The sequence below is a fragment of the Schistocerca piceifrons genome, chromosome 6 (assembly GCF_021461385.2).
Source record: "Schistocerca piceifrons isolate TAMUIC-IGC-003096 chromosome 6, iqSchPice1.1, whole genome shotgun sequence".
Classification (NCBI taxonomy): Eukaryota; Metazoa; Arthropoda; class Insecta; order Orthoptera; family Acrididae; genus Schistocerca; species Schistocerca piceifrons.
The window spans coordinates 361,789,374-361,815,996 of NC_060143.1; the positions used below are offsets into that span (position 1 = coordinate 361,789,374).

The window sequence follows — 26,623 nt, forward strand, 5'->3', positions numbered from 1 at the left end:
CTCACCAACTTCAACATAATCCATACCTTCGGCTATGTTCCGCCTACTGCCTTATCAGATGGTTTTCTTACGTGCTGTCTGAGTGACGTCCACTCCCTTTTTAACGTTCCCGATCACGTTCCTTTTTTTTTCTCCCAGACAGTTCCAAAAGCGAATCTATGTAGTTTATTGTACTCAAGCGTATATTTATCAGCAGTATTTTACTAATAATTGCACCTCCTGAAGGTAGATGGGCCTATTGGGTAGAAAAACTTATTATGTATTTCTCAAATGAATTTTTCTTTTAATATCAGATTTTGGCGCAGAGTGAAGAAAAGCAAAATAAGTGCTTTTCACGTAGAGTAGGTGACAGCAAATTTGCAAATAGGTACTCTTATTAGGTAACATGCAGTACTTTAGTTCTGTAAAATATTTTCAGTATGTTTGAGAGCCATCCAAGAAATTTAGTTCTGTTTCCTCGTTGAATAATTTTTCATTTCACTCTATTTTTTTGCCCTGCTTATTCTTATTTCTTGGATGTTAAATTTTAATACAACATGTTTGTTTTCATTTATGGGCTGTTTATTTTTGTTAAATCACTCACATGTACTGCTCAAATTTTCTGTTATAATATTCTGCATTTCAGTATTATTACCACAGATTAAGACACTTGTGTCATCAGCAAAACTGAACAATATTTTTGAAATTATTAGAAGTCTAACAAGGGGTCACACTGGAGCCCTGCATATTGCTAGCATGTTTAGTATTCACAATGCCTCCTGCTGTTCTGCATCTGCATTTAGCCAGTGGACAGCACCAGCTGCTACTGAGGTATTTCAGTTCTAGCCAAGCAGTGTTCTAGACTCCATTGTGAGATGGGGCACAATTCCTTTATTCTGATAGGTTCAGATGATGCACCAATATTTATTAGAGCCTGCACCAAGTTTGTCACCATTCTTCCATTCACTATTTAGCATTCTCGTAAGGACGCCAGACTCCAGTCTTAGATTCACTGGAAGAAACCTCAGGAAGTGTAGGCCAACTACAAAAGGGGTAGCTCAAAAATCCTTCGTTCAGTCGATGTTAGAGTTTTGCTCATCAACAAAGGGCTCTTACTAGATATGATTGATGAAATAAACAGGGAAGGTCCAAAGAAGAGGTGGACTTCTCATTAAGTGGTGCAAAAAGTATCATGGAAATCCTCATCAAACTCCGGTGGCAGATACTACAAGAGAGGCATGGAGCACCACAGTGTGGTTTACTGTTACTGTGCTTTTAGAGTCAAAACAGTCAACCAGTGTATTGCCTCCCCTGTAAATTTTGCAAAAAGACCACAAGGTAAAATTAGAAAGATTCAGGCTGACTCAGAAGCACACTAACACTTCTTCTTCTGAAGCATCATTCACAGCTGAAACAGGGAAGGGGAGAAGTGATGTTAGTACACAAACTACCCCTGCCTAACACTACAAAGTGACTTGTGGAGTGTAGGTGTAAATGTGGTAAACTTCTGCAGAATCCAATAGAGGCTCTCATAATCCTTTCTTTTAGTTTCCGTGATACAATGAAATTCAGGAGGCCTTAACAGATATGACATAATAATGGTGTAACAACTTTTAGCATTGTACTTGGTAATGGCATAAAAACCAAAATATAGGTAGTACAGAAGATAAATGTTATAATACACAGTCAAATGGCAGTTTACTCCATACAAAATATGGACTATTTTTCTTGTAACATCATGCACCACAGACCTAACCATCACAGCAGAGCACTTGTACTACCTACGTTTTCTTGTCATGACATGTGAGACTCTTGTTTTGAACCTAAGACCCCCAGATTTTCAGTTTTGTTGATCCATTCATTTTAACTCATAATGCAAAAAAACACTAAAAATTGTCACAGTAAGCAAGCTATAAATTGGTTCAAAAAATGGCTCTGAGCACTATGGGACTCAACTTCTGAGGTCATTAGTCCCCTAGAACTTAGAACTAGTTAAACCGAACTAACCTAAGGACATCACACACATCCATGCCCGAGGCAGGATTCGAACCTGCGACCGTAGCGGTCTCGCGATTCCAGACTGCAGCGCCTAGAACCGCACGGCCACTTCGGCCGGCTAGAAATTGGTACTGCAGCCCTGTTAAACATAATTATTTATGTGGTGCAGTGGTGAGTGCTCAGGACTGAGATTGGGAGAGTGGGACTGCTTGAATTACTGGAAGTAGGGTGATGTAGTTGCTTTGAAAAGGCCATACCCAATGTCACATTCCATCATTGTCCATTTTGGCTTAGTGCTCATCTCCAAATCCTCATTTTTATGATGCGATAATAAACTTAGTAACATGCCTTAATTTTTGTTTCATAATGTCTACAATTTTGTTTGTTGCCCATTTTTACTATTGTATCCATTCATCAAGGCTTCAAAGTTGCTGCTGTGACTTTAAAAATACACACATCAAAAAAAAGTTCTGCATCACCTACGTTCCGAGAGTTCTGGAACCTGTACAGAGAGTTGGAATAGAGATCAACATAAATATCAAATGGTTCAAATGGCTCTGAGCGCTATGGGACTCAACTGCTGAGGTCATTAGTCCCCTAGAACTTAGAACTAGTTAAACCTAACTAACCTAAGGACATCACAAACATCCATGCCCGAGGCAGGATTCGAACCTGCGACTGTAGTGGTCTTGCGGTTCCAGACTGCAGCGCCTTTAACCGCACGGCCACTTCGGCCGGCCATAAATATCATTTCCGCCCTTTTTATTGCTCATGAAAACCTTACATTGCATGTTGTACCACCATACAGCGAGACCTTCAGTGGTGGTGATCCAGATTGCTGTACACACCAGTACCTCTAATACCCAGCAGCACATCCTCTTGCATTGATGCATGCCTGTATTCATCGTGGCATACTATCCACAAGTTCATCAAGGCACTGTTGGTCCAGGTTGTCCAACTCCTCAATGGCGATTCGGCGTAGATCCCTCAGAGTGCTTGGTGGGTCACATCGTCGATAAACAGCCCTTTTCAATCTATCCCAGTCATGTTCAATAGGGTTCATATCTGGAGAACATGCTGGCTACTGTAGTCGAGCGAAGTCGTTATCCTGAAGGAAGTCATTCACAAGATGTGCGTGATGAGGGTGCGAATTATCGTCCATGAAGATGAATGCCGTGCCAATATGCTGCCGATATGGTTGCACTATCGGTTGGAATGTGGCATTCACATATTGTACAGCCATTACAGTGGCTTCCATGACCAACAGCGGCATACGTCAGCACCACATAATGCCACCCCAAAACAGCAGGGAAGCTCCACTTTGCTGCACTCGCTGGACGGGGTGTCTAAGATGATCAGCCTGACCGTGTTGCCTCCAAACACGTCTGCGACGGTTGTGTGGTTGAAGTCATACCCGACACTCATTGATAAAGAGAACATGATGCCAATCCTGAGCGGTCTGTTCAGCATGTTGTTGGGACCATCTGCACCGCGCTGTATAGCATCATGGTTGCAAACATGGACCTCGCCATGGATGTCGGGAGTGAAGTTGCACATCATGCAGCCTATTACACACAGTTTGAGTCATAACACGATGTCCTGTGGCTGCACAAAAAGCATTTTTCAACATGGTGGAGTTGCTGTCACCAGGACACTTCCCCTGTCGAGAGCCCTTCCTGGCACAATCATATCGCGGTATTGACTGTCTAGGCAAGGTTGAACTACAGACAACAAGAGTCGTGTACTTCCTTCCTGGTGGAATGATTGGAACTGATCAGCTGTCGAACCCTCTCCGTCTAATAGGTGCTGCTCATACATGATTGTTTACATCTTTGGGTGGGTTTAGTGACATCTCTGAACAGTCAAAGGGACTGTGTCTGTGATGCAGTATCCACAGTCAGCATTTATCTTCAGGAGTTCTGGGAACTTGGGTGATGCAAAAATTTTTTTGATGTGTGTATATTTCCATGCCATCATTGCATCTCATCTGCAACTAAGGATTACAATCTAGTTTTGAAGACTACACATTTTGCGAGTCTACATACCTGAAACTAGAAATTCTGATGAATAAATTACGGCTATCATTTATGAAAGCAGTGAGTGATCTTTATTTAAGGCATATTTAGTATGTTTTGTGCAAGAATGGTAAAGGGTTATTGGCCTTTGAGCAAAATTTTATTTGATGTCAATTTCCACATATAGTTGTACAATTATAGTCACCTATTTTCACCTTAAAAATGCATCAAAAGCATTTTTAGCATAAATTAGAAGTTTTCTTTATGAAGCATATAGTTAAACATTGCTCGATGCATGGTAAAGAAATGATTTAATGTTCATAGATCACAAAGGTCTGTATATTGAAGTAAATATATATTTATTGCATGTGCACTAGCATAGACACCCTGTTTATGTACGGTATATAGTTTGTTGCCAAAAATGAGAATTCAAACCATTGTTTGAATAGATTGTGATGTATCATTTTCTTCTCTTTGATGCCAGTAAATAAAGCTTTAATAATAATTACAATTAACACAAGAATAAATTTCACCATTGTGCTGTTGTAAATTAAGATTGACTTAAATGGCTTGAGTGCATTTGATTGATAAGATAAGCACACAAATGTATTTAAATTTCAACAAATTTGGAACAAGAGGAATTATTAAAAAAGGGGTAGCTACATCAAGACTGATAGATACATTAGTTAAAAAGAAACATAGCTGACTGTCTAGCTTCTGGATAATTTAAACATATCGAACAAAGATATTTGTAATGATATAAGAGATCAGACAGTATGGAAAAGTAGCTACTGTGAAAAGAAGGGCGCTGTTCTCCTTTTTACATTACCCAGTTACTATTTTTCTCTTATTTATTATCTACTTATTTCCATATGAAGCATTTACATAACTTGATTAATGTCATAGAATGCTGTTCATTCTCTACAACATAGTGTAAAACTAATGAAGTGTGACAATATTGCATTACAGCCATTTCAAATTACAAATGTTAAAGTGTTTAAATGTCAGTTTACATTGCTAAACAGGTAACTGGTGACACAGCTCATCACCTGCCTCATTGCCTCATTTACCAGGCACGGGTCCTGCATGCCAGAGTAAAAAAAAAGGCTGTGTGTGTGTGTGGGGGGGGGGTAATAGAGAGAGAGAGATATGAGGAGACGTTTACACTGAAGACCCTGCTCTTCCTATCCACAGAGTAATAAGTTACAATGACCTTAGAGACACAAACACAAAAGTGTGAGTAATAAACATGTCCTCAGAAGATTTACATTTCTACCCATATGTGAATTATATTAATGAGCCAAAATATTATGATAATCTGCTTAATAGTGTCTTTGTCCTCCTTTGAAACTTAATACAGCAGCGATTTTGTGTGGTCCTTGGCAGGTTTTGTGAGGTATATTGCACCTGGTGTGTACTGACAGTTCACACAATTCCTATAAGACACAGAGATGCAGATGCCAAAAGGAAAAGAGCACCACCCTCAAAACCAGCTGAGACTCGAGTATCGATGGGTCCTTCACAGCACCCAAGTTCCACACCACTACCAGTACTGACATTCACTGTATACAAAGCATTATTACCACTATAGACAATAGTATAGCAGAAACCATATCACCTGTGTCGATGAAATGTTTAAAACTGCCTGCAACATTGGTCAGCAGTATGGGAATGTAAGCCACCAGTCAGGCAACACAACTCGCATCGTTACATGTCAGTTGACCGCCAGCCAATTCAGAGATGGGCCACAGATGACAGATGAACAGGTGGGACCATCATAACCACTTATAATCCACCAAAGCACCATCCAGTGTACTTCTACCTATACACACTTTTAGCATGGGGGAAGGAATCTGGTATCTGGACCCAACAAACTTGGCTTCTTGTCAGAAGAAATGGACTTAGAGGTGACAAAAGTACCTGTGATGTGCCACACCAGCCAAGATTGGCACCTAAAACATCAACATCAGTTCACAATCAGGTTCCTTTAAGCACTCTAGTCCGATTCAGTTTACATCTATCTTCAAGTGTTCAAAAATGGCTCTGAGCACTATGGGACTCAACTGCTGAGGTTATTAGTCCCCTAGAACTTAGAACTAGTTAAACCTAAGGACATCACAAACATCCATGCCCGAGGCAGGATTCGAACCTGCGACCGTAGCGTTCTTGCGGTTCCAGACTGCAGCGTCTTTAACCGCATGGCCACTTCGGCCGGCTCTTCAAGAGTCTTCCAGTTCAGTTCCTACAGTATCTCTGTGACATTCTCCCACAAATTAAACACACCTGTGACCATTTGTGCTGCCTTCTCTGTATTGTGTTCAATATCCCCTGTTAGTCCTATCTGGTATGGGACCCACAAGCTTGAACAATATTGTAGATCCAGTCGCACAAGTGATTTGGAAGCATTCTCCTTTGTAGACTGACTGCACTTCCCCAATATTCTACCAATAAACTGGAGTTTACCCCATGCTTTACCCATGACTGAACCTATATGATCATTCCATTTCATATCCTTACAAAGTGTTACACCCAGGTATTTGTATGAGTTGGCTGATTCCAGCAGTAACTCATTGATATTATACAGGGTGGTCCATTGATCATGACCGGGCCAGATATCTCATGAAATAAGCATCAAACGAAAAAACTACAAAAAATGAAACATGTCTAGCTTGAAAGGGGACACCAGATGGCGCTATGGTTGGCCCGCTAGATGGCGCTGCCATAGGTCAAGCGGATATCAGTTGCCTTTTTTAAAATAGGAACCCCCATTTTTTATTATATATTCGTGTAGTATGTAAAGAAATATGAAAGTTTTAGTTGGACCACTTTTTTCACTTTGTGATAGATGGCGCAGTAATAGTCACAAACGAACAGTTGGTAACAGGTAGGTTTTTGAAATTAAAATACAGGACATAGGTACGTTTGAACATTGTATTTCGGTTGTTCCAATGTGATACATGTACCTTTGTGAACTTATCATTTCTGAGAACACATGCTGTTACAGCGTGATTACCTGTAAATACCACATTAATGCAATAAATGCTCAAAATGATGTCCGTCAACCTCAATGCATTTGGCAGTACGTGTAACGACATTCCTCTCAACTGCGAGCAGTTCGCCTTCCGTAATGTGCATTGACAATGCGCTGACGCATGTTGTCAGACATTGTCGGTGGATCACGATCACAAAAATCCTTCCACTTGCCCCACAGAAAGAAATCCGGTACATCATATCTGGTGAACGTGCAGGCCATTGTATGGTGCTTCGACGACCAATCCACGTGTTATGAAATATGCTATTCAATACCGCTTCAACTATACGCGAGCTATGTGGCGGACATCCATCATGTTGGAAGTACATCGCCTTTCTGTCATGCAGTGAAACATCTTGTAGTAACGTCAGTAGAACATTACATAGGAAATCAGCATACATTGCACCATTTAGATTACCATCGATAAAATGGGGGCCAATTATCCTTCCTCCCATAATGCCGCACCATACATTAACCTGCCAAGGTCGCTAATCTTCCACATGTCACAGTCATCGTGTATTTCCCGTTGCCCAATAATGCATATTATGCCGGTTTACGTTACCGCTGTTGGTGAACCACGCTTCGTCGCTAAATAGAACGTGTGCAAAAAATCTGTCATCGTCCCGTAATTTCGCTTGTGGCCAGTGGCAGAACTGTACACGCCGTTCACAGTCACCGCCATGCAATTCCTGGTGCATAGAAATATGGTACGGGTGCAATCAATGTTGATGTAGCATTCGCAACACCGACGTTTTTGAGATTCCCGATTCTCGCGCAATTTGTCTGCTACTGATTTGTGGATTAGCTGCGACAGCAGCTAAAACACCTGCTTGGGCATCATCATTTGTTGCAGGTCGTGGTTGATGTTTCACATGTGGCTGAACACTTTCTGTTTCCTTAAATAATGTAACTATCTGGCAAATGGTCCGGACACTTAGATGATGTCATCCAGGATACCGAGCAGCATACATAGCACATGCCCGTTGGGCATTTTGATCACAATAGCCATACATCAACATGATATTGACCTTTTCCGCAATTGGTAAACGGTCTGTTTTAACACAGTAATGTATCACGAAGCAAATACCGTCCGCACTGGCGGAATGTTACGTGATACCACGTACTCATACGTTTGTGACTATTACAGCGCAATCTTATCACAATGCGAAAAAAGTGATCCAACTAAAACATTCATATTTCTTTACGTACTACACGAATATGTAATAAAAAATGGAGGTTCCTATTTAAAAAAAGGCAGTTGATATCCGTTTGACCTATGACAGTGCCATCTAGCGGGCCAACCATAGCGCCATCTGGTTTCCCCCGTCAAGCTCGACGAGTTTCGTTCTTTGTAGTTTTTTCGTTTGATGCTAATTTCGTGAGATATTTGGCCCAGTCACTGTCAATGGACCATGCTGTAGTCATAGGATACTATGTATTTTCATTTTGTAAAGTGCAAAGTTTTACAATTCTAAACAATTATAACATGTTGCCAGTCTCTGCACCACACTGAAATCTTACCGAGTTTTGACTGTATATTTATGCAGTTTCTTTCAGATAGAACTTCATTACAGATAACTGCAAAAAGCTTGATTTTACTTTTAATATGTGCAAGGTCATTAATATACAACATGAATGGCAAGGGTCCCAACACACTTCCATGGGGCACACCTGAAGTTACTTCTACATCTGGTGACGGCTGTCCATCCAAGATAGCATGCTGTGTCCTCCCTACCAAAAAGTCCTCAATCCAGTCACAAATTTCACTTGATACCCCCTGTGCCTGAACTTTTGATAATAAGTGTAGGTGCAGTACTGAGTCAACTGCTTTTTGGAATACAAAAAATACTTTGTCTATCTGGTTGCTTTAATCCAGAACTTTCATTACGTTGTGTGAGAATAGAGCGACTTGGGTTTCACATGATCAATCTTTTCAAAATCCATGCATTGAGGAGGTCATTCTGTTCAAGATACCTCATTATGTTTGAGATCAGAATATGTTCTAAGAATCTACAACAAATCAATGTCAAGGATGTTGGGCAGTAGCTTGTGGATCACTTCTACTACCCTTCTTGTAGACAAGTGTGACCTGTGCCTTTTTCCAAGAACTGGGCATGGTTTTAGGTTTAAGGGATGTACAATAGATTATAGTTAGGAGAAGGGCTAACTTAGCTGCAAATTCAGTATAGAATCTGACATAGATTCTGCTGGGACTTGGAGGTTTGTTCAATTTGTAACAATTTCAGCTCTTTTTCAACACCACTGTCACTGATACTTATTTCATTCATTCATCTATCCCTCAATTTCAGTTCCTGTCTAATTTGCTGGGGACCGGGTACTAACTTTGGTGCCAATAACAGACTTTATGTATGACCAGGATTTCATTGGGTTCTGTGAAAGACCACTTGACAGTAGTCTGCGGTGACAGTCATTGAACGTTTCATCCAGCATCTCAGTATCTGTAGTCCTGAGCTTTGTTTTACACCTGTTATGCAGTAATCTTTGTTTACTTAGAAGTTTCTTTACAGTGACTGTACACCATGGAAGTTCCCTTCCATTATGAACTGTTCTACTGGTACATATCGATCCAGCACATGGTCAACTATTCTTTTAAACTTGAGCCTGCCCTGTGCCGAAAGTTTCAGTTTCCTCATTGAGATATGACTATACTGATTTTGTAAATCCAGTTTACTAAACATTTATATCTTTCTGCTTGTTTTATTTGTCCTTTGTACCTTGGAAATCATTGTTGCCACAATAGCATCATGGTCACTAATACCAATTTCGATGTGGACATGCCCAGAGAGATCAGGTCTATTTGTTGACATTAGATCCGATATACTTCCATCATGAATGGGGTTCTTAACTATCTGTTCTCTAGGTAGCTTTCAGAAAAGATATTTAGTAAAGTTTCACAAGATGTCTTACCACGCCAACTACTAACAAGACTGTAATTTTCCCAATTAATTTTCGGATGATTGAAGTCTCCATTGATGATTACAGTGTGATTGGGGAACTTACATGCAAGTGAACTGAGGTTTTCTCTAAAGTTTTCAGTTACATCAGGAGATGAGTCTGATGGGTGATAGAAGGATCCAATTACCATTTCATTTCCACCCCTGATACTCAGTCTTGCTCATACAGTCTTACACGCAGTTTCAGTTTCTACTTCGGTGGATTTGCATTTCTTGTCTACTGTGACAAATACACCACCTCCATTTCCCATTTCCCTGTCCTTTCTATATACACTTAACTCTTCCCCAAAAATCTCGTTGCTATCAATTTTAGGTTTCAACCAGTTTTCTGTACATAGCATCAAGCATAAAGGGATTAAGGTGGTCCACAATAATTTTCACATAGTTCACAATTGTAATGGTGCATTTAGTTACTACCAACGTCCCACAGAAGACCAGGTGAATATCTCCCGAAGCATAATATTGTCCCCACTGGTGTATGTGGTGCAGTGCTTGTATCTAGTAGCTGTTTGCCTGAATGATGGTGTATTTGGACACAACCATGGACTTGGTGTAGTAAAAAAAAAACATGTTTCAAACAAACAGGTGACACAGTTCGATTGCTCAGCGGTCCAATCTCAACAATCCCATGCCTCTGCCATTGTAATTGACATTGTTGTTGGGTCACCATGGGAACACAGAGTGGTTGTCAACTGCAGAGCCCCCTGTTCAACTGTGTACCCTGAATGATGTGCTTAGAAACACTTGCGCCTACATCAGCATTGTACTCTTGTTATCTGATCTGCAACAGATTGTTGTCTTTCGTGCTTTACGGAGTGGGAAACCTTGTGATCTCCATGTCTGTAATGAGGCAAGGATGTCCATCATCTTGTTGGCTAATTTTGTTATCACCATTCTCTGGAGGAACAGCATCTAGGGGATGGCTGTTGATATTTCAGGGGAGTTTTAATTATCAGCACCTTCCACCAAAGTATCTGCATTGAGCTGTTGGACAAATTTTACTGTTTGTCAGTTGTATTATGAAGACCAGAACACATTACTCTGTTTTACTTTTTGAAAGATGACTGAAACTGAGTGCTTGGGTTAGTGAATGTTCAAAATACTCATGTGCCCCTTAGGTCACAGAATTGAATGATGTTGACAGTCTTTAAGTTAGCTTGGAAGATCATATCAAATGACATGGATGGTTTCCTTGGAATCTGGTAAACATTCAGACCCCTATCTTGTCCTGATGCCATGAGAGGAAGTCTTAGCTGCCAATAGTAGTGAGCATCTTGGGGAGAATGATGTGAGACGGGGCAGACCTCAGCAAGCATTTTCATTGGTTGAAGGCTCATTCAGATGCTTTGATTCAGTCATATTGAACCCTCTTTTTCTGTAAATGTTGTAGGCATTGTGAAAGGTGAGAATCTACTGTCAAGAACTGGGAGTAACAGTTGATGGGCAAGGTAGTCTGTGGCATCTGTATTTTGATCTGTTTGCTTGTTCTCCTCTTTGCGCAGCTAACATCCCAGATATTCAATTTCTTTCTGAAAAAACCTGCACTTCACTAAATGTCACAACAATCTCGCTTTATGAGATTGTAGAGAGTATGCTGTGTTCTCCTCCAGCAAGTTTAGTGAAAGGAGACAGAACTATCCCCATCAGCTACCAAATATCAAGAGTGTGGAGAGAGCTTAGTCATGCATATATTGCTCAAAACCATGGGCCCAGTGTCTCCTTGGAAAAGGATGTCGGGATTGGAAATGCCAAAAGCAAGAAGCAATTTCTGCACAAGAGGATTGCTCAATTGGGCAACAGTCTGTACCATGTGTATGGTTCCATGCTGGAGGCTTGTAGAGAGGTACCCAAATCCAACACCTTCTCAGCATGTACAGTACACACAGCAATATGGATAGTCATCTAAGGAATGAGTGATATGCGTATTGGGTTTGATGGTAAGAGGCCTCTATACCCAATAACAAGGTGCAACTGGAGGTTCAGATGTTATGAATGTGTCTTAACATTACTTGAATCAGAACATTGCTTATGTCCGATTTGCTCCGTGTGGGTGGAGCCCACTATGATGCCTCGACCACCATAACTTGCATCTTGTCATGAGAGGTTCATTACGTACCTGAGTGATTTAGGAGTGTGTGAAGCACAAGATGTCCTCTGGTGATAGGTTATCCAGTTTTAATGCTGCCGTGTGTAAATATCTCCATATCCAGAGCCAGCTGAACAACAATGTTGATGTCGCTAATCAATGAGTCAGCATACAGTGTGTTGCATCCTGGGTTTGTGGATGCGAGCATGACTGGGTTGAACAATGATGGTAACTTCCTGAGTAGAAAAATGTGTTTGGTGATGACCATGACAAAAATGATGAGTACTCCTGTGAGTCTTTCGTGATTTTAAATGCTGTTAAATATTGTTTCCAGCAGTGCAAGTACATGTCACTGTCTTCCTTAGTGTCTTTAGATGGTGACATTGTTGGCAGACGAACGTGAGTATGTACAGCCGAGTAGGGTCAAGGCTCCAGTTTTGGCAACTACCCCACTTATGGCCACTTTTACGTAATTAGTGAATTTTTAAGCACCTTTAGAATACCAGCCGATCTTACAATAGCTCATTATAAACAACATAAAATGTGTTGTTCAGTTAGATATAGAAGCATTTCTTTCTTTGTTCTTGTTTGGAATCATAATTAGTGAAAATGTCTGTCCTGAAGAAATCAAGTTTCATTTAGTTTTTTCTAAGAAACACATAATCAATTTTTCATATTCTATATATTTAAATAAAACATCAGAAGAAATCTTATCTTTTGGGAGGTAATGTTGAGTATTATAGTTTCATTTCTTAGAAGTTAAATGTGGCCATTAACAGATTCAAATTTAATCTTGGTTTCCTGTTATGACCATGCTTGCGCCCATAAACAGAGACACCTATGTGTCGTGTGTTCTCCACTCTTGAAACTTTAAACAAAACATCTATAATACAGATTTGGTCTGCTATCTAAGTATGCTAATTTTATTTAAGTAGGCTTATTTAAAATATTTCTGCTATTTTTATATCAAGATAAACCTAATTAATAGTCTTGCCTCAGCATCTCTTATTAATTGAGCTGTCCTTGTAACATAGTAAAATATGCAACGTGAATTATTAAAATATAGTGTTTTTTAACCCAGGGTTTTTGATTCAGCCAAAGAATAAGAAATTTCAGTACTCTCCCACCAAAGTTAAAAATGCACTGGAAGCTGTTGTTGAGGGAATGAAGGTTGCTACTGCAAGCAAGTTTTACAATGCTCCAAGAACATTAAAAATTAAAATTTGTGGTCTATCTTCACTAGAATGTAGTGGGGTCAACATTCTGTCTTGGGGTGGTGGGGTGGGGTGGGGGTGGGAGGGGGGGTGGGGGGTTGATGGACTTGGTTCTGGACTGTTCCAACATGAGGTTTGCAGTTGCTTAGGAAAATCTGTACGTATTTATGCAAAAAGGCAGATTTGTGAAGTTCTAAGGCTGTACTGCAAACTACCAACCTGGAAACAAAGTGATGTCATGGCTCTCTTAAGAGACACAAAGTCTCTCTGCTGATTGTGGCACTAAAGGTTCTATTGCAGGGGATAACAAATTGGTTCCAGGAAGTAAGTGAAACTCAGAATGATAAGGATAAGTCAAATGACCATAATAAAGTTTTGAATGAAATCTCTCTCTCTCTCTTTCTTTCTCTCTCTCTCTCTCTCTCTCTCTCTCTCTCTCTCTCTCTCTCTCTCTCTCTCTCTCCCCTCTTTTTTTACTCCTAAGGGGGAACTAATCATATTTTTTGTGGTGAGTCATTATAATACTTTTTGTTGGGGACTCAATTGCTATAACTTTTATCAACTTTATTCTTGTTTGTTTCCTTATGTGCTTCAATAAGAACAAATTACTTTCTAGCTGTTTGATGCTGTAATTATTTGAGCCCCAGTCTTATAATAATATGCAGTAGCCAAAGTGGGGAAATGGCTGGTCATAGCTAGAGTTAATGTGGCCAAAACTGGGGAAATACACGATTTCATATTCAGTATCTATTCTTTTATTTTGTTCCTACAGAGTTGTAATGTACAGTCTTTGAAACAACAGATACAATTTCTTAAAGTAGTTTGTAAACTTCTTTCCTATAGTAAACATATAATCTGTTTTGAATTTTCCATAAGTGGTGCCTCAACCCTATACTGAGGCCCGAACTGATTGGCCTTGCTATAAGTTTGTCTACTAGTAATTGAAAGAACTACTGTGACAACTTTGTCTGCTGCTGCTGTTTCTGCTGCTGCTGCTTCTGTTCCAGAAGGCTACTCAGTACAGATGCTATTATGTTGGATAACTTCATACATCTTGCTCACCAGATGGTAGAGTTTTGTCAGGACTGGCTATCCCAAGGCCGTCAGTAGTTCCAATGGAATGTTGTCTGCTCCGGGGGCCTTGTTTCGACTCAGGTCTTTCAGTGCTCTGTCAAACTCTTCACGCAGTATCGTATCTCCCATTTAATCTTCATCTACAGCATCTTAGAGGGAGTGGGGAAAACCGACTTGAGGCAGAAGTCAGGGGAACCTGAGCAGACATGGATGTTGATGGAAAGAACAAATGGCAAGTGTCGTAGACAAGATAAGTGAATGACAAGCAAACAGAGTCCGAAGAATGACCAAACGAGAAACCAAGATGAGGTGATAATGTAGTATAGACACTCTGGTGTGACTGCAGCTATGCGTGACAGAAGCGAATATCAAACTGATAGGTTTCTGGTAATGTAGCCATATTTATCTTAGCCACATTGAGAGCTATTACTCGGAGCGTATGTGTGAGTTGAGGTATCCTGTCATTGCAGTGCTTTACAGGTACTTCTGCCAACTATTTGGTGTCTCTGTCTGTTTCTTCTAGCAGGTACTCATATCCATTCGGCTGAGGTACCATAGCTACTTTCTTGTTCTAGCATTACCTTAATTTTTGTATGTGATCTTTTAATATGCTAATGAAACTTATGCAGCTCGGCTTCTCCAGGTGGCCAAATGACAAAATTGTCATTCACGTACCACAGCCAAAAGCAATTGCTAGTGGACTGAGTTTGATGACAGCGCAACAGCCTCCCCAGACCCTGCTGTGATTGTCTAAACAAACAGTATATGCAGAACTGGTGTCATTACTCCTCAACTATTAACAGAAAAATGGACCCCCCCCCCCTCCCAAGCTTATCACCAGTTCATAGTGCACCAACAATTTCCAGGAAACTGTGTAAGTCCCAAATAATCTGCCTTGTATCCCCTCCCTTTCTGGTAATTCAACTACATTTTAGATCCAATAATGCCTAATAAATTTTATCTCCAGTTTTGGTATGGTTAGAACATCATCTGCGTAACAGGGTAGCCTAAAAAAAAAAAAAAAAAAAAAAAAAAAAAAAAAATCTGGAATAGAGCAGTATACTTCTTTACAGAAGACTTTAAAAAATATTTTTGTACAGTGATAAAAGGCAAACGTAATTTTCTTCAAAGTGGAATGAAATATTTTGAAAACGTTCATTGTCAGCCAAAATATACTGTGATTTTTGCAATTTTCCTGCAAGATTCAATTTTGAATCATTTTTTGGGCTTGTATTTGGAATATCGGCATCTGCTGTGAATCGTACAACCATCATCAAGGCAAGGTGATGTCTGATTTCTGAGAAGTTGATGTGCCAAAACCATATGATTCAGAGTTATATTTTTGAGTAATATGCACATACATCACAGGTATCTGCAAATACAGTCGGCCCAACAGTGCCACTCATCATCATCATCATCATCATCATCATCATCATCATTAGTCTTCTGCCAAAAGGCGGGTTTCCACGTGGTAGTTCTCCATCCTGTCCGGTCTTCTGCCATCCTCTTCAGATCGGCATAATTTCCTGTTCCCTTTATGTCTACATCATCTATCATCTTGTACCTCCTTCTTCAGTCTTCTCCCACAAACCAGTCCTTCCAAAGCATCTGCTAGCAAGCACTCCCTTCTCAATGAATGTCCCATCCAGTTCTTTTTCCTTTCTCTTATGACCTTCAGCAGACATCTTCTCTCACCAACCCTTTCCAATACTCTTTCATTACTTACTCTTTCCATCCAGCTTATCCTCTCCATTTTCCTCCACATCCACATCTCAAATGCTTCTAACCTTTTTTCATCCTCTAGTCTCAGCCAAAATAAACTGTGAGACGGGTTAGATATAGTGAACCTCCCCCCATGAACCATGCACCTTGCCGTTAGTGGGGAGGCTTGCGTGCCTCAGCGATACAGATAGCCGTACCGTAGGTGCAACCACAACGGAGGGGTATCTGTTGAGAGGCCAGACAAATGTGTGGTTCCTGAAGAGGGGCAGCAGCCTTTTCAGTAGTTGCAAGGGCAACAGTCTGGATGATTGACTGATCTGGCCTTGTAACAATAACCAAAACGGCCTTGCTGTGCTGGTACTGCGAACGGCTGAAAGCAAGGGGAAACTACGGCCGTAATTTTCCCCGAGGGCATGCAGCTTTACTGAATGATTAAATGACGATGGCGTCTTCTTGGGTAAAATATTCTGGAGGTAAAATAGTCCCCCCATTCGGATCTCCGGACGATGTCGTTATCAGGAGAAAGAAACCTGGCGTTCTACGGTTCGTAGCATGGAATGTCAGATCACTTAATCGGGCAGGTAGGTTAGAAAATTTAAAAAGGGAAATGGATAGGTTAAAGTTAGATATAGTGGGAATTAGTGAAGTTCGGTGGCAGGAGGAACAAGACTTCTGGTCAGGTGACTACAGGGTTATAAACACATAATCAATTAGGGGTAATGCAGGAGTAGGTTTAATAATGAATAGGAATGCGGGTAAGCTACTACAAACAGCATAGTGGACGCTTTATTGTGGCCAAGATAGACACGAAGCCCACACCTACTACAGTAGTACAAGTTTATATGCCAACTAGCCCTGCAGATGACGAAGAAATTGAAGAAATGTATGATGAAATAAAAGAAATTATTCAGATAGTGAAGGGTGACGAAAATTTAATAGTCATGGGTGACTGGAATTCGGTAGTAGGAAAAGGCAGAGAAGGAAACGTAGTAGGGGAATATGGATTGGGGCTAAGAAATGAAAGAGGAAGCCGCCTGGTAGAATTTTGCACAGAGCACAACTTAATCATAGCTAACACTTGGTTTAAGAATCATGAAAGAAGGTTGTATACATGGAAGAACCCTGGAGATACTAAAAGGTATCAGATAGATTATATAATGGTAAGACAGAGATTTAGGAACCAGGTTTTTAATTGTAAGACATTTCCAGGGGCAGATGTGGACTCTGACCACAATCTATTGGTTATAACCTGTAGATTAAAACTGAAGAAAGTGCAAAAAGGCGGGAACTTAAGGAGATGGGACCTGGATAAACTGAAAGAACCAGAAGTTGTACAGTGTTTCAGGGAGAGCATAAGGGAACAATTGACAGGAATGGGGCAAAGAAATACAGTAGAAGAAGAATGGGTAGCTTTGAGGGATGAAGTAGTGAAGGCAGCTGAGGATCAAGTAGGTAAAAAGACGAGGGCTAGTAGAAATCCTTGGGTAACAGAAGAAATATTGAATTTAATTGATGAAAGGAGAAAATATAAAAATGCAGTAAATGAAGCAGGCAAAAAGGAATACAAACGTCTCAAAAATGAGATCGACAGGAAGTGCAAAATGGCTAAGCAGGTATGGCTAGAGGACAAATGTAAGGATGTAGAGGCTTATCTCACTAGGGGTAAGATAGATACTGCCTACAGGAAAATTAAAGAGACCTTTGGAGATAAGAGAACCACTTGTATGAACATCAAGAGCTCAGATGGAAACCCAGTTCTAAGCAAAGAAGGGAAAGCAGAAAGGTGGAAGGAGTATATAGAGGGTCTATACAAGGGCGATGTACTTGAGGACAATATTATGGAAATGGAAGAGGATGTAGATGAAGATGAAATGGGAGATACAATACTGCGTGAAGAGTTTGACAGAGCACTGAAAGACCTGAGTCGAAACAAGGCCCCCGGAGTAGACAACATTCCATTGGAACTACTGACGGCCTTGGGATAGCCAGTCCTGACAAAACTCTACCATCTGGTGAGCAAGATGTATGAAACAGGCGAAATACCCTCAGACTTCAAGAAGAATATAATAATTCCAATCCCAAAGAAAGTAGGTGTTGACAGATGTGAAAATTACCGAACAATCAGTTTAATAAGCCACAGCTGCAAAATACTAACACGAATTCTTTACAGACGAATGGAAAAACTAGTAGAAGCCGACCTCGGAGAAGATCAGTTTGGATTCTGTAGAAATACTGGAACACGTGAGGCAATACTGACCTTACAACTTATCTTAGAAGAAAGATTAAGGAGAGGCAAACCTATGTTTCTAGCATTTGTAGACTTAGAGAAAGCTTTTGACAATGTTGACTGGAATACTCTCTTTCAAATTCTAAAGGTGGTAGGGGTAAAATACAATGAGCGAAAGGCTATTTACAATTTGTACAGAAACCAGATGGCAGTTATAAGAGTCGAGGGACACGAAAGGAAAGCAGTTGTTGGGAAGGGAGTAAGACAGGGTTGTAGCCTCTCCCCGATGTTATTCAATCTGTATATTGAGCAAGCAGTGAAGGAAACAAAAGAAAAATTCGGATTAGGTACTAAAATCCATAGAGAAGAAATAAAAACTTTGAGGTTCGCCAATGACATTGTAATTCTGTCAGACACAGCAAAGGACTTGGAAGAGCAGTTGAATGGAATGGATAGCGTCTTGAAAGGAGGATATAAGATGAACATCAACAAAAGCAAAACGAGGATAATGAAATGTAGTCGAATTAAGTCAGATGATGCTGAGGGAATTAGATTAGGAAATGAGACACTTAAAGTAGTAAAGGAGTTTTGCTATTTGGGGAGCAAAGTAACTGATGATGGTCGAAGTAGAGAGGATATAAAATGTAGACTGGCAATGGGAAGGAAAGTGTTTCTGAAGAAGAGAAATTTGTTAACATCGAGTATAGATTTAAGTGTCAGGAAGTCATTTCTGAAAGTATTTGTATGGAGTGTAGCCATGTATGGAAGTGAAACATGGACGATAAATAGTTTGGACAAGAAGAGAATAGAAGCTTTCGAAATGTGGTGCTACAGAAGGATGCTGAAGATTAGATGGGTAGATCACATAACTAATGAGGAAGTATTGAATAGGATTGGGGAGAAGAGAAGTTTGTGGCACAACTTGACCAGAAGAAGGGATCGGTTTGGCACAACTTGACAAGAAGAAGGGATCGGTTGGTAGGACATGTTATAAGGCATCAAGGGATCACCAATTTATTATTGGAGGGCAGCGTGGAGGGTAAAAATCATAGAGGGAGACCAAGAGATGAATACACTAAGCAAATTCAGAAGGATGTATGTTACAGTAGGTACTGGGAGATGAAGAAGCTTGCACAGGATAGATTAGCATGGAGAGCTGCATCAAACCAGTCTCAGGACTGAAGACCACAACAACAACAGTCTCAGCGTCCATTTTTCTGGCCCTTATAGTGCCACACTCCAGACAAAATATTTGCCAAGCCTTTTCCTTAGACATTTATCAAATTTGTCACATAACAGTCTCCTCTTTCTGTTGAATGCCTCTTTCGCTATAGCAATTCAAGTTTTCATCTCTTGGTGACATCTCAAGTCTTCAGTTATCGTGCTTCCAAGATATTTAAATGCACTTACTTGGTTAATGGTAGCTTTTTCTATTTTAATATTGGACAGTCTGTGTCTTGTACTGATGACTAATGACTCTTAGTTTTGCTGTGTTTATTTGCATCCCATATTCCACACAAGCTTCAGTCAGATCTTTCAGCATGTTATTCACTGTCTGCTCACTTTCTGCCACTAATACCTTGTCGTCAACAAATATTATACATTGTATTCTCTTTCCACCAATACATATGCCTCTTTTCCCATCTAAGCCTTTCGCAACAATCTCTTCAAGGTATGTGTTAAATAACGGTGTGGAAGCACAACAACCTTGTCTAACACCTCGTCCAATGCTGCTTCCTTCTGACATTTCATTTCCAATCTTTATCTTTACTTTCTGGTGTAAATATAGATTCTATATCAGTCATCTCTCTTTCCAGTGTACTCCTTTCCTCTTCAAAATATCCATCAGCTTGTTCCACTGAACTCTGTCAAAAGCCTTTTCTAAATCTATAAAAACAGCAAATATTTCTCTACTTTTTTCCATTTACCTTCCCACTGTAGTTCTTAACAGGTCAATAATATCTCTTGTTCCTTTTCCTCTTCTGAATCTGAACTGCTCCTCTGCAATCCGTCTATCCAGCTTGCCATATAGTCTTCTATTCAACACTTTAGCTGCAAGAGAAATTAGACTGATGGTCCTATGCTCTTCACATTTTATAGTGTTTCTCTTTTTCTCTATTGGTATCATAACTTGCAAGGAAGTCCTTGGGCTGTTCCCCTTTGTCACACATTTCATTATAGAGGTAGACTATTTCTTTTCTTGCCTTGTTTCCCTGGCTCTTCAACAGTTCTGCTGGCAAATCATCAATTCCACATGCCTCCCTATTCTTCATTTCCTTCAGCACTTTTTCTACTTCTGCTTCCAAGATGGTGAATCCCTTTCCATCTTCCGGCACATATTGCTCCTCTTCAACCTTAATTTCGCTTTTTGCTTCATCCCCCTTATACAGACATTCAATATATTCTTGCCATCTGTTCAAAACCTCCTGTGGTTCTTCTGCTAGAGTGCCATCAGCTCTTTCTATTTCTGTGTTATTCCTCTTTCTTTTACGTTCAGAAACCATCTCACTAGGCAGCCTATACATCATTTCATACTTTCCCTCTTTCTCCATTTTCTCTATTTTGTTGCATTTCTGTGTGATCCATTTTTCCCTGGCTTCTTCAGTTTCTCTTCATAATTCACTATTCAGGTTCCTGTACCTCTTTTCGCCTTCTTCAGTTTCTAACTTTTTCCACTTTCTCCACTCTTCCATCTTTTTCAACATGTTTTCTGTTATCCAGTCTTTCCTGCTACTTTGGGATATCCTTCCCTCATTTTTATCCATTTGTCATTAACGCGTCCATCAACACTACCTCTTTCCCATTTTTTCATAAATCTGTTTCCCAAATCTGACGCCTTTCATACGTTTTTGAGCATTTCTATGTTTAGTCTTTCTTTCGCTTTACCTCTCCAGACTTTTTTCAACTTCACTTGTTATTTAAATTTGATACTCATGTTTAACGTCTCCTTTTGTGGTGCTCAAATAATGTGTTACCCACTGCTAATGAATTTTCTTTACAGACTCTATTTATTAGTCATTCACCTCTCTCATTTCTTATTCCTAATCCAAATTTTCCTACTGTTTCTTCATCTCTTCCTTCACCCACCACTGCATTCCAGTCCCCCATGGTGATAATGCAGACATTTCTATTTTCTTTCTCGGTGAGTTCTTGTATTTTCTCATAATATTCTTCCACTTCCTCACCTCTATGCTGGCTGGTTGGCATATATACCTGTATTAACACCAAATCTTTTGCCCTACCCTTCAGTTCTATCATCATCAGTCTTCCATCAGTATATTGTACTTTCATTACCTTGTTTTTCAGCTTTTGCCCTATGAACATTCCTACCCCTTTTTCACCACTCTTGAATTGCCCTGAGTAAAAGAGCTTATAATCTTCACTTTCTATCTCCCCATTCTCTCCCCATCTCATTTCAAACCAAGGACATATAATTTGTCCCTTTTCATCTCCTGTTTTGCATTCTCTAGCTTTCCTGATTGCAGTGGTGTCCTCACTCTCCATGTTCCTATCCTTATCTTTCCTTCCTTCATTGTCCCTTTCTTCCTTTTAAATATGTCTGCTCTCAATGTGTCCCCCTCCTGGAGATCTGATTGAGAGGAAGTTTTAACTCCTGAATCTTTCACATAGAGAGACATACCATGTACTGCTAGGGAATGTAATGTGATAGTTTCTCGTTACTTTCCTCATAGGCAGTAGGTTTCGCAGCCTAAAATCAGCCACCACAGTTGCTACTTGTACTCTTTTTGTACCCAAAGAGAAAAGGTGCCTCTTCCGCCAGCTTAACCATTCCGGAAGGCTCTTTCTCTGCTGTCGCTGCCATTGAGGTCTTATAAAAATAACAGTAAATGACGGGAAAAGGACATAGTGAGGACAGGTTTGGGATAGGAAAGGGAGAGCGATAAGCTGTTGTGAGACACACTTTGTCTGGCTTGTCTCCTCTGGCCTGTCTGGCTTGGGTGACCCTTCTGGTAGCTAAGCTACCGCTGGCATAGCCCTCCAGATCCAGAGCACGCAAACTTCCTCGCCCGCATGGACAGTGCTAAATTAAGGTGGTGTCCCCTGAGGAGGAACAGTGCCAATAACAAATAAAATTCGTATATTAAAGACAGAAGAAATATTAAAAGTCTACATTTTAAACAAATATAGAGTTGCTGCAAGTTCATGATGCCTAGCAGTTACGTTGTTAATCATTGAATTGCTGGTAGGTGTCAGAATGCTAGGCAAATGTTCAGAACAAAAATTCCTGTGGGAAGACGAGAAATAAAAGTCTGAAATGAAGGTAAACAGTCAGTGCTGAGCAGTTGATGACCGTGGAGTTCGTAACACGTGCTCTGTTCTCCACCACTGCCTACCAGCATGGTACTGGTTCTGAAGATGGTCAGTAACTGACCGAAACAGGTAATCACAGAAATAAAGGTTTCTTGCAGCTGAGACTGTTTATGTTCATTTTAAAGTACTAAGAAAAACTGCTGTTCTCCGTGAGAAATGTTCTCAAAAATTACAAATAAAAGTTTCCCTTGACTTGAGATTGGAGCACTCATCTCGGTTGAGCAGGTTCCCTGCCAATCATACGTCCACAACTACTTTGACCACAGAATCCTAATAGGATGAGGCTGTGACCAATATCTTAACTTTTTTGTAATCTGTGAAATGGCAACTGGAAGGCAGCTGTGTTGTTTTTCAATACAGAGTAAGTACAGTGCATATAGTTTGCCTTATATAAACTGGCAGGAAATTCCATCCATAGATTCCTGCCTTTCATAAAAGCAGATTATCTTTCACAGATCCCACAAAAGCTGGGGCACTTATTTGATTGGCTTGAAGTGGTGCCTCCACCTACACCCAATGTCCTCAACTATTTGTAGGGTATATTCCTCACTCTATCTTCTTGTACAGTCTTGGGCCTGGGTGGTTCCCTCAAGTACCATGGATATAATTCCATGATGTCTTAACATTTGTGCTGTCATCCTGTCCCTTCTTCTAATCAGTGTTTTCCATCTGTTTCTTTCACAGTTCTCCAAAGAATTTAATCATTTCTTATCTTATTGGGTCACTTGATTTCAGGCATACTTCTGCAATACCACATCTCAAATGCTTCAGTTCTCTTCCTTTCCATTTTCCCCAATAGTCCATGATACACATTCATACAATGATGTGCTCCAAATGTACACTCTCAGAAATTTCTTAAACAAATTAAGGCCTGTGTTTGATACTAGTAGACTTGTGTAAGCAAGGAATTTCACTGCTTTGCTAGAACTGTTAAACTGTAATGCAGATTATTAATTTTATTAAAGAATAATCAAGTGATGTGTTGTTGCAGGAGCTGAAAGAAGCATGCAAGGTAAGTAACTTCAGCAAGAAAATAACATGACAGAATTTTCTAATACATTCATGAGAACTTCATTTTATCAGAAAACAGGCAAGTGTTGCTGCCCAGAAAAGCTATGGAACCCATTGTAAAGAGAGCCAAACATTGACAAATTCTTTAGAGTAATGACTGTACAAGGATGAGTTAAATTATATTCAGTGGAACTTTAAACTATTTATGATATTCAGAGTAATTGTCATTTAAGCAATATGTGTGAGAAAATGAGAGTGAACCATAATAAATATTGCTGTTACCTGATTAATCACCTAAATTTATAGTTACGTCATTTTTTATTTTCCTTTGCGTCTCATGAAGTATATTCCATTATTAGTTTGTGTTGTAGGATGCATAAAGTTACATTTGGTAGGGTATTGTGCTCTCAAGTGTGTCCTTTTCCTGACTGTACTGAAAATTTATTTATTATCTTTCATACATTTAAGAGTTATGTCTCAGTAATGGTGTACTGTGGAACATTGAAAATTGTGGAACATGGAAAACATTTTCCTGTTTTTATAAGATATATTACACAATAATGGATTACTAACAAAGAGATAGAGGGGCTGGCCAGTACTTAGCTCAGTACAGCCGATAGTTACACAAAACAGAACAGAAAATTTACATTCCTAGCTTTTGGAACTTTGTTCCTTCATCAGGGAGGAGAGATGGGAGAAAAGGGAAGAAGGGAAAGTGGATTCAGTCACTCACAACCCAGGTTATGAAGCAACAGGGAAAGGTAAACAGGGAGGGTAGCAAGGATGGAGGCATGGTTGTCAGAGGGAAGCCAAAGATATTCAGTAATGGATTTTACTTTGTTTTAAACTCAGAGTCTGTACTAAGAAGACTGGGCAGAGGAGGATAACCAGCCCTATGTCGTAGATAGCTTTTAACAGTAATTTGGAGGTATTTCCAATTTATCTAGAATGGTAAGAATCTAACCAGGAGATACAGTGAAATAAAGGTTCATACTTTTATATCAGTCATGGTTGATTACTTTGTTATCTTTTCCTGTTGTCTTTCCTTGAAAAGATCCTCAGTTATGTACTAGTAAGTTTTTTCCCAAAAAAAAAAAAAAAAAACTTTATACATGTGGGAAGAATAAATTTTTGGTTGTGAAAACCAGTTCTGAAATCTGTTGGTTTTTCTATTAGCCTTGGTATCAGATTGTGGGTTATTTGTTGTTAATCATCTTTTTCATCGTTATTTCATTTTAACTTTGTGGCAATCTCTGTCAGGCAGAAAGACATATCATTAGAACAAAGCTACAAGAAAAATTTGCAGTCCCATATGGAATAGAATCAACACATCTGTATCACAGCTTCTTACTCAGCTGCATGACCTAACCAAGGCTATGATGTAACATTGTTGTTTCTGAATTCTCTTCACCGTGGTGGGAGAAGGGGTTGGGTCTGTGTGAAGAAGGAGAATGTGGAAAGAGTTAATTTTTTGTTCTCATGGACATTGATGGGAAAATGAAGTAAGTTTGTCTCTAAAGCCCTCCAAATTATCACTTATTACGCAACTATAAGAAACATTTTTCCTTCATTAACTGATGAATTGTGGAAAAAATTGCCACACCCTGATTTTGTAGAATGTTTTTATAGTCAACTGACATTAATCTGCTATACTGTTTTTGTGGTTAACAATGCTGTAAATGAACAAAGTTCATGTATCAGAAAAAATACTACTTTAAAAAAATAAAAACATCTATTTTTATTTAACTTACTTTACCTGTGGTCTTAAACTTATCTTTATCACAATTTTACAGTCTTTTGAGAAGGTGTTGGTACAAAACATACAAATAGGCCTTTCTCCGAGCCTGACAGAAGCAATAAGAACAATACCAAGATGGCGACTGATACAGGGTGCATTTCCTCATGTCATGCACTGTGCTGCATCATTGCTCCACAACAGGTAAGACTGTTTGTTTAAATAGAATTTTAACTGCTCTGTTAAACTAGGTGGTTTATAGTACCTGGCAAAGGAAGTCAGATGTTTGATTGAATTGCATGAAAATACAGTTGTTGAAACTGTAGCAGTCTTGGCAATAATGTGCAACAGTACATCATTTTATACAGATGGTGTCTCTATCAAATGCTTTCATTGCCTCCCTTGACCTGGCACCTTGAAGAACCTTTCCTTCTCACTCCAGTGCTTATCTCTTTCACACATCTTCCTTTGTGATTAGTTTCCTTTTGTTGCTGGCAAACTAAAGAAACTCACTTAACTGTTGCATATAGTGCAGTAGGTGTGATTTTTACATATGCAGTCACTATTTTAATTATTTCCAAATATTATGTACTTTTTATCACTTTGTGTTTGGTTATTGGTTTTGCGTGCTACCAAATTAATAACAATTGATTTATATGGCAATAAATATCAAAAGAAAAGGTACTGGAGCTAATGAAAGATTATTATGCTGTTGTAAGTAACCCTGTGATGAAACCCAGATGACCAAATGATGCCGACTGGTTGCTGTGCCATCATCTGCCACATGCCATCGTTTATATGTAGTATGGAGGGCCAATGGACCAGCTTACTGCTCTTCTGCCTGTTATCAGCTTTCCAGACTTGGAGCCACTATTTCTCATTCAAGTAGCTTATCAGTTGGCCTCAAAAGGCTGACTACACCGTCTCCCAGTCCACCCACCAGCACCAGGAAGTGAACCCAGCTCTTTTGTGTGGCAGTCAGACATGCTGATCACTCAGCTAGAGAGACAGACTTGTTTTGTAGCCATGTGTTCATTAATCCGTAACTGTGTTCATGTTATTCTTCCCTTCAAATCTCAGTTATATCATGCCATATATACGCAAATAATCTGTGCCATCAAATATTCTGCACGCCATAATTTTTGGGGTGGGGGGATTGGCTTTAATTTGTGTTTTATTGATGAAGAAATTATTCCAATGTGAAGATTATATTAGTTGTCATTT

The 26,623-nt window shown here is 39.7% G+C and overlaps 1 protein-coding gene across 1 annotated transcript in view; it reads left to right on the forward strand.

Annotated features, from left to right (window-relative positions):
• Nucleotides 1-26,623, forward strand: part of LOC124803322 (protein unc-80 homolog) — a 995,149-nt gene that overhangs the window by 226,219 nt on the left and 742,307 nt on the right. The window contains exons 5-6 of the mRNA XM_047264506.1: nt 23,645-23,665; nt 25,458-25,603. Of these exons, the coding sequence (XP_047120462.1) occupies nt 23,645-23,665; nt 25,458-25,603 (167 nt within the window). The remainder of the gene's footprint in view (nt 1-23,644; nt 23,666-25,457; nt 25,604-26,623) is intronic.